The 9,027-nt window shown below is 40.6% G+C and overlaps 3 protein-coding genes across 3 annotated transcripts; all 3 read left to right on the top strand.

The window, feature by feature from the left end:
* Positions 1 to 786: 786 nt before the first annotated feature.
* On the top strand, positions 787 to 1,706 carry LOC108115962. The gene is made up of 2 exons (XM_017227599.2): positions 787 to 1,186; positions 1,263 to 1,706. The coding sequence occupies exons 1-2, from the start codon at positions 809 to 811 to the stop codon at positions 1,494 to 1,496; spliced, it is 612 nt and encodes a 203-aa protein (XP_017083088.1). The 5' UTR covers positions 787 to 808; the 3' UTR covers positions 1,497 to 1,706.
* Positions 1,707 to 1,816: 110 nt separating this feature from the next.
* LOC108115902 lies at positions 1,817 to 2,446 on the top strand. The gene has a single exon (XM_017227538.2). The coding sequence runs from the start codon at positions 1,817 to 1,819 to the stop codon at positions 2,444 to 2,446; it is 630 nt and encodes a 209-aa protein (XP_017083027.2).
* Positions 2,447 to 3,427: 981 nt separating this feature from the next.
* On the top strand, positions 3,428 to 4,244 carry LOC108115965. Its single transcript, XM_017227601.2, has 2 exons — positions 3,428 to 3,846; positions 3,972 to 4,244. Exons 1-2 carry the CDS (start codon positions 3,445 to 3,447, stop codon positions 4,191 to 4,193), a joined length of 624 nt encoding a protein of 207 aa, XP_017083090.1. The 5' UTR covers positions 3,428 to 3,444; the 3' UTR covers positions 4,194 to 4,244.
* Positions 4,245 to 9,027: the final 4,783 nt, after the last annotated feature.

The following is a 9,027-nucleotide window of genomic DNA, read 5'->3' as shown; positions in this document are numbered from 1 at the left end:
AGAGCACATTTTTAATTTTCACCGATAAGAATATTTCTTAGAATTTCGACTGCTTTCAAATAAATTCCTTTGTCAGGCAATTCGCAATTCCCAATGACTGTTAATATTATTTATTTTCTAAGTGAAGATAACACTGATTTAACTTTCTTTAAAATATGGCAAATAATTAATGATGTCAGTTTGGAGATATATATGATCATTTACAATTTTTAGCTGTTTTAAATATTTTACGTTTTATTTTATGAATATCGTAAATCAACGTAGATAACTTAATTCTTTGAGCTATGACTTTTTTGATAGCAGTTAATTGCGATTGTTGTCAAGATAGAAGTTCATGAATGTTCAAATGTTCATTGTATTAGATTATTTGGATGTCACATATGAATAAAGGAAATGACTAATTAATAATAATCAGCACGATCTTGAAGAAAGCTCCTTTTCTTTATAAGAATACAATATTTATTGGCTTAACAATAGATTAGAGGTAGGTAGAGAAAACCCAGGCACTGATATGTCTCACAAAGAGAAATGTATGATTCTTAAAATCTTTTAAATATATTTTTAAGAAATAAATTGATAGTGCTGAATCGATTTTCGGGGGTCCCACTGATACCACTTTTATGACGAGCTTTCGGCACAGCGACATGATAATAAACGCTGAATAAACTCTACACCCGATAATTGCAGGACAATAAATCTTTGAAATCAGTTTTTTTTGGTAAAGTGTACAGTGTGGACAGTATAAAAGCCAAATCTGGGTTTCTGGGCCTCACACTTTTGCCCCGCTCTTCAAGTTATCACTGTGAAAATGTTTCTGAAGGCTGTAATTTTATTCCTGGCCATTGCCACCGTCTACGGATCTGTGGTTCCCAATCCCGTCGAGATTGAAGCGGAGGGCAAGCTAGTCCAAACTCTTATTAAAACTCTGACTAGGCAATCATCGGGCTTATTTAACATTGAATGCGTGGAATACTACTCCCCGATTCTGAAGGGATATGTTGACACGTACTACAAGGACATCCAGGCATGCCAAGACCAGTATGATAATGCCCACTCCGAGATCGACGAAAGCTTTAGGCTCCCCCGCGATGAACTGGCGGTGTCTGTACGGGACACCTGCCTCTCCCTGCTGGCGTGCGATGGAGAGACCCTAAATCTTAGTGCCTTCAACTGCTTGGCCGAAAATGTAAGTGATCTAGTGTTGAAAACGTAGAAGCGTACAGCTCCTTACTTACCCATTTGTCTTTTCTGTCCATTCACAGGGACCTTCTGCATCTAAGATTATTACACAGGATTCCTACAGTGCCAGTGACAACAAAGCCGCCCTGGTCCGTGAATTGTCTGTAATTTTGGAAACTAGAACTCAGTGCCAAAACGAAGCTTACCGCACCTACGAAATTAACCACGACAAGACTACCGATGATATGAGCGCCTGCCTAGCTGATCCCAACTGGGAGTTTCCCACCACCGACTACGCACTCGAGGATCCAGTTTAAAATTCAGATATTAATGTTTCAATCTTTAATTGCTGCAAATTAAAAATGTTGAGTGATTATCATTCTATTTATTGATGTTTTAAGTAAAATTCCATTCGATTTAGTGACCAAACCGAGAGCTTTTAAGGGGATGCCTTAGCTCCATTTAACTTAGATAGGTCTCGCATTCACTCATTATCTAATAAATTCTCTGAACATTGAAGTTGGTATCAGCATTTATTGCAAAACAATAACTTGTAATTAAAAAGATAGTAAATTGCTATTTTTTCTCGTATAAATACAGGTTGAGTTACCAATCACCGCTTAGTTCCCCAGCCAAGATGTTTCTAAGACAATCGAGAATCCTGGTGTTTTGCCTGTTCTTGGGCCTCTCTTTGGCGGTCAAACTACATTTTCCCATTAGGCCAAATGCCCACATCCAGGAGTTGCAGAGTGAGAGCAAAGAACTGGCTGCAGCCCACTCGTATGCTTCCACCAGGTGTTTTCAGATCTACACTCCCATTTTGGCCAACGTTGCAGAGGAGTACGAGATTAACTTTGGGGCTTGCCTTTCGTCCTACGACAACGCGACTGCCCTGGTCAATGGAAAGTACTCGGGAGATCGTCAGGATATCCTGAGATCTGCCAGCATCAGTTGTTCGTATCCCAATTCCAATTGCCAGGTGTGGACATCGGAGGCACAGGATCTGGGCACCGTGGTTTCCCGCCTCGAATGCGCTTCCAGCAATGCTGCGGAGAGCTCCAAGACCTTCTATACCATCTCGGCCAATGCCACGGAGATTGCGGTTAAGATTCAAGAAGAATATCGTACTTTGGATAGCCAGTTGGAAATTTGCACCAAAAACGCAGACCGCACTTACGTGGAGACTACCTCTGACACCTACGAAAAATTGAACGACTGCTTGAAGTACGGACCCTCCAAAACAACACCAGCCGATAGGCTTTTTTAGAAAAATTATTTTCATTTAATGTTGAATAAAGAAAATTCTGGCAATCTAAGTTTGGGATTAAATTTAATTTTTAATTTAATCAGAATTCATTCTGGCAAGGAACTTTAACGATATTAAAATGATAGCTAAGAGCCTGATAGTTCCTCATTGGAGTTGAAGAAACAAATAAAAAGTTAGACCTTTTATGGTTCCTCAACTTCATAGCTTCCATAATAAGAATTGCTGTGCTCTGTTGGCCTTAAAATCTTAATCTCAACAGCTTTTAACTTTTACAGCACCTCCCTAATTTGAAGCACCTTCGATAGGATAGGTGACTTTCTTAGAATCATATGCTTCCTTTGCATTGGCATCTGCATTTCGTAACATTCTAGCTAATAAAGATAGTTCCCAAACTCGCCTTTAAATTTGATAGATACATATTAATCCTGATAGATTTTGTATGAAAATATAATATGATCAAAAACGATTCCATTAGCATTTTACCAACTTTTACGCAATAAATAAGTTTATAAAAATTATAAAATAATATATATAAAATTAGAATTTTGAATTCTTATAAAACAAGAACTTATATTTACGGGATCCTTGTTGTTATTTACGATGCCTTCGGTATTAACATTAAAATCCTTTTACATATTTAAGAAAATTTTGGTTTCAAAAACTTCCAATATTCAATATCAAAACGGATGCGCTTAAAATAATGGCAATATAGTTATGGTCCCGATTAAAAATCAAGAACAGTTTGTATCTCTTGGTCCAAAAGAGCTTGAAGTTTTGATTTCCAAACAATGTAATTTTGTATGTTAGGAATAAGATTAAAATTAGAAACCAATTACCAAAAGCTGATTAACAAGAACATTGGAAACAAGACATTTCCTATAACATGAAGCAATTAGGGTTGGATAGATAAAGACAAGAGGCTCTAGTAATGGGTATAAAAGCGATGGGACTTCCAGCCAATTTATCTAGTTAGAAGTTAACATCTCGAACTTTCGGTAATGTTTTCAAAATCCTCTCTGCTCGCAGTGGTTTTAGCTTTTGGCCTGGTTACTGGCCTAAGAATTTCCGTCAAGTTGAATGGTTCCAAGCTGAAGCTGCCAACTAACCAGAAGATCCTTGGTCTACAGCAGCAGACCGACATGCTGGCTGCTCGGGATCCTAGCAGCTCGAAGTCCTGTTTCGACTACTACATTCCCATTCTCAACGGTGTGGTGGACCAATATGAGCTGGCTTACGCCAAGTGCGAAAAGAACTTTGAGACCGCTAAAGAACTGGTGAAAGAGTCCTTTAACAGCACTCTTTATGGCATCCAGCAGGCTGGTGATAGCGGCTGCAACACCTTCTTCGACTGCTCCTCCATTGTGGACTACGTCCAGGCCTTCGAGTGCTTTGCCAAAGTGGTAAGTTAGCCTTAATCATAGACTACAATGTTGTTTGTTCTTAAAATGAGGTTGTTGGGTCTTGGGAGTTTCCTAGGAACTTGAAAGTTTTCATTGGATAAAAAGCAATAATATATTTCCTTTAGGGAGCTGAGCAATCGAGGATCATGTACCAAGTATCGGCAAATGCCACCGAAGCCGCCACCAACATCAGCATCCACTTCCAGACTTTGGAAACCCAGAAGGAAAGCTGCCAGAATTTGGCAGAAAGGGACTACGTGGAGGGCACTGCTGACGCCTATGTTAATCTGAACTCTTGCCTTTATGGAGGCTCTCTTCCAGAAGATGGAACCACCATCTACTACTGAGAAATATAATATTTTTGACAATAAAATATAATAAATTGAGCCAGAAGATTATGTGCTTTCTGTTTAATCTTGGCAAAAGCAATAGAAGATGGAATTTAGTTTGCCATTTATTGCAAAAACCTTATTAAATAACATTTGGAATAATATATATAATATATTTAATCCAAAGAATCGTCTACATTTAAGACCCCAACTCGAAAAGACCACCCGAAACTTCGAGCCGTATCAGTGCCGAAACCGAAACTATCCAGCTAATTTCCTTTATGTCCGCATTTAACGACAGTCCCACAGAGTTTCACCAGTCTCAGCCGTTTTCCCACAGTTGGAGAGATATGTTCGGCCGATATCTAGGCACCTATCAATGGTGGCTATCCATCCTTTGACCCGTCCTGTCCACACCCAACGAAAAAGTAAAATAGAAACCGAGTGACCTGTGTCGGTGTACAGGTACACGGAAATCAGTTCGCATCTTGTCTTGGCCGGCGATGTTGTTGTAGGCATTCCTTTTGAAGGACTGCCGACACACCCGGACTTTGTTCACAAATTTTGCGCTTAATTAATTGTGAAATATTGGCTGGAAAATCAATTGCAATTGACAATTGCTAGCTGGCCCGCCACAATTGAGTTGTAATCGCAATGGCCAAGTAGGCGTCGAAAGATCGACGAACTCTTGGCTTATTGTGGAGCTGGTTTTCGGCCGACGTTGCTGGAACTACAATTGCCAGTCATGTCTTCATAAATTTCATTGAATTGAACCGCCGCTCGCAGACGGAACTGCAGTTGGAGTTGGAGTTGGACTCCTCAACATGCGCCAAAAACACACAAAAAAAAGAAGGGGGAACAGGGGGCTAGGATATGCTGGAACCTATACCTATTCCGACTATTTCATCTTTTGCCGACGGCGTACGGCTCATGTTGTATGTAGCCTTAAATTGAATCGTTACAAATTTTGTTGCTCGTTATAGCAAGCGTTTTATTGCCCAACCAGTTTTGGCCGCCATGCAAAGCAGTCGAAAGAGACTCGGCAAGCCGGGCATCTCAGGACTGCCTGAGATTATGATCACCGAACCCCGAACCGAACTGAACTCGGCCGAGAACGCCCCCTCGGCAGGGGAAACGGTAGCCCCGGGTTCTACGGGCACAGCGTTTAATAACTTCATTAAATGCCCTTTGACATTTATGCCAGACACACTTATTTATGTGGCACTATCTCCTCGGAGGATCGGTACAGGTAGCCAGGAACCCTATAAATTACATAATCATCAGATAGTGAAACTGTTTACAAGCCGAGACTCGAGACAGGCACACCCACAGTAGCCACACGAAACAGAGGCTACAAGAATAGAAAAGGTCATCAGCTATTCCTATTCCTATACCGATTGATTAGTTACCTTCATTTTTTATTCGGAATTTTACGTGTTTTTATGTGGCTGCCGCGGCCCAAAAGCTAATTGCTCTAATTTCTAGCTAAGACAGTGTTCTGGCCCCTCTAGCTGCTGCCTCTGGAGCCATAAATATTCCCGATCGGAGATCAGTGATCGCAGCTTGCGCCCGCCGATTTTTATCAGGAGTCAGGCCAAAAGTCTGCTCTCCGAATTTGTCGTCGGCCCTTTGGCCAAAACAATGGCCATTTGAATTCGAGTTGGCCCAGAGCCCCCGGCGAAAAAGCCAAAGATTTATTACGTCTAATTCCCTGCAATCTGAAGGGGTTACCTGGGCTGCCTTATCTCCCAGGCACTTGACTTTACAGATACTATTCTGTATACTCGTATATATTTATCAGTAGGTGGCAACTGCTGTCTGGAATCATAATCGCAAAAGTGATAGTACCAACAACCCGAAATGGATCGACTAATTGGAGTTGTTTCTTGGTACTTCTGTTAATTCATAACAATTAGAGGAGATATCAAAAACGAGATTGTCTTGGAATCTTTTTTCATATTCTAAAGAGCATTTTTAAGTCGACTCAATGCATTTCCCACTTCGCGTTCGATCTGCCGCTGTGATTTTTGCGTATTCCGTACGAATGCGAGTCCCCTGAAAGCCGAAAACCCAGAAAGTGATCGATATGCGGCGGCCAGTCGACAGAACTTTGTTATCGTGGCCATTGTGGCATTCGTGGCTGGTCGGATCACAAAATTATTATGTATCTCGGAGCGATTAACAGACGCATTTCAATTTTATTGCGCCAGATCATTATCGGAGCGCGGAGTGGACCTTTTTGTTTGGCTGTCGTTGCTGAGGCTGAAAACTGTGCGACAACAAATCATTAGATCATGATCATGATCACGATCATAACAAAATCATAATAAAATTGAAAACGGAAAACAGAAAACCAAAAACCGAAAAGAAACCCCTGGCCAGGCGATCCACCGATCGGCATCAAAGGCGGCCCGAAATTAACATCGAGGCGCGAAGAGAAACTTTCCTTTCGCCGGACGATGCCAATGATTTCACCCAGTGCCACATATTGGCCAATGCCACAGCGAAGGAGAACGCGACATCGCTAGGAATGCACTGGCAAAAAATCGGAGTAGTCTTCGATATGTGATCTAAGATGGAAGCTATTTCTGATATATTTAAGTTAAAGTTACATTTGTTTTCGAAGTTACTTCCAAAGGATACACTTACTCGAATAGTTTCAGTTTACAAATTTAATAGATAAAACAGATCTTAATCTGAATCTTTTATAACATAATCTAGTCTGAAGAAAAGATATCCACTTTCCCCCTGTGCAACCTCATCATCGCCATCTCTCAACGTAACAGAGACGTGCCATTGCGGGTGGCTTTGGCAATTAGACAACAAGTGCCTGAAAGGTAATAAATGACGGCGGTTAGTTCAAAAGAGCGATCCACTAATCAGATGGCCAAATGCCAGAGAGCCGGATGAAAACCCGTTGAGGAGGTGTGAAAATCGTTTACCGATCGCCGAGAACAACAACGCGGCCATAATGGGCTGCAGTGGAGCGGAGTTTGGCAAATAAATTAATCAGAAGGAAATCGACAAAGGCAAACGAGTTACCCACCGTTGACCGCTAATTCACATATGATTTATTTTATAAATTAGTTAGCCCACTCGGAGATCAAAGCCACCATCGCACTTAGCCCCATTGGCTTGTCAAACAGTCCGCCTGTTTTTCTTTTCTTTTCTGAAATTTGTTTTGTTTTTTATTTTTGATCGCACCGCCTCGAAGACAAAGCACTTCGGAAGCGGCTTCTGAAACCAGAAAACCAGAAAACCCGAAAAAAACGATCGAAACGGTTAAATTTGTTTGAGCAGCGGCAGCGTTTGGTAATGAAACGCTAAGTGGCCAACAGTTGTTTAACCAAGGGCCTATTTACCAATCAGCCGGATTCGCCTGACAAATTGTATGGCCCTCTGCTTGCGGCTTTTCTTCTTGTTTTTAAGCTGATTTTAAATAATCAAAGCCAAGGGTTAATAATTGCATTACCCCTTACTGTCCCCCACTTTCCAAACTCTCTCCTTATCAATTTAAGAATACAACTTTATCGCTTAATCCCCGACTTTTCCAATTATGGCATTGAGAATATGTTTGCCTTCGAAAATGATCTGACTGGCAGCCTTTATAAGGGGGGTGTTAACCACCCGTAGCCTTCTCTTAGTGCTGTGTTTATCCCTTTCGTTCCACCCCTCGGCACAATGAGCTATGATATATGTAATTTTGATAACGAGAGCATTTAGCCGAAGCTATGGTGGTGGGCGGAGGTAGTGATGTGTAGTTTGAGGTTTTAAGAAGTAGCTAATGAAGGTATGATTTAGGGTTGAAACTAAAGAAAGTGCCTCGTATGTTTATGACTTAAACTTTGATTCGTAAAACAACTTTAGGAAAAGTTTACTAAGAAATGATAAAAATTACTTACAATGAGAAGGGAATGTGATAACTTCTAGACATGTTTATAAATCATTATCTTGCACATTTCCAATTTTTTAAATATTCTCCAAAATTCAGAACTTTAAAATATATTCAAAAAATACTTTTAAAATCCAGCTAGAAAGAAGCCAAATTGACAGGCAGAACTTCCTCGGATTCTCTCATAATTTGCTCGCCTAACGAGTTCCCGGACCAAATATCAAACATCAAATCCGGAGAACCCACAAGCCACCCTCGCTTCTCAGAGTTTTCCTGGTGGTGGCTGCCACATCCTCATACCCATCCCCATCCTTCTGTTTAACCGACTCCAATGTTCTGTTCTGCTGGCTGTCGACGCATATTAATCCAATTATCATGCACTGGGCACGAAATCACTTAATCGTTTCGAAATGCGGAAGGCCAGAGGGTGGGAAGGGGAGTTGCACCCAAGTTGTTACATTTGGGTAGCAATTCCGGTTTAGTTGCATTTAGTTACTGCCCTGTGATTATGATTGATGCAAGCTGGGCAACTGTCGCCTTGTGACAGCTTCTAAATTGGTTCTAAATTTGATATTTGGGAAGTTTAGACCACAAAAATATTGTTAAATAATTGTGAGGGTGTGTTGGGAGAGCCTCGGAATTGGATTTTCATTTAAGAATCTGAACTCTTAAATATGTATTAAATATCTGAAAGTCACAGAAAACAGAAAATAGCTATATGTTCCTAATATTTACTTATAACTTCTTTTTAATATGAAATTTTTCGAGAATATTAGGCGAGAAATGTAAAAAATGACTCCCATTAAATCAGCGCTTAATTTTTAATTATTTCTCCTCGAGAACTCGGTTGACCTGCAAGAGAGCCAGAAAATATCGCTTCCACTATCCCACGAGCCTTAAACGAGAGCGAGACAATTTGATTTAATTAAAAAATTATGGGATTACATACATTAATGCTTG

This window comes from Drosophila eugracilis, unplaced genomic scaffold (assembly GCF_018153835.1).
Source record: "Drosophila eugracilis isolate 14026-0451.02 unplaced genomic scaffold, ASM1815383v1 contig_616, whole genome shotgun sequence".
NCBI lineage: Eukaryota > Metazoa > Arthropoda > Insecta > Diptera > Drosophilidae > Drosophila > Drosophila eugracilis.
This window is presented reverse-complemented; position numbering and strand designations above follow the sequence as displayed.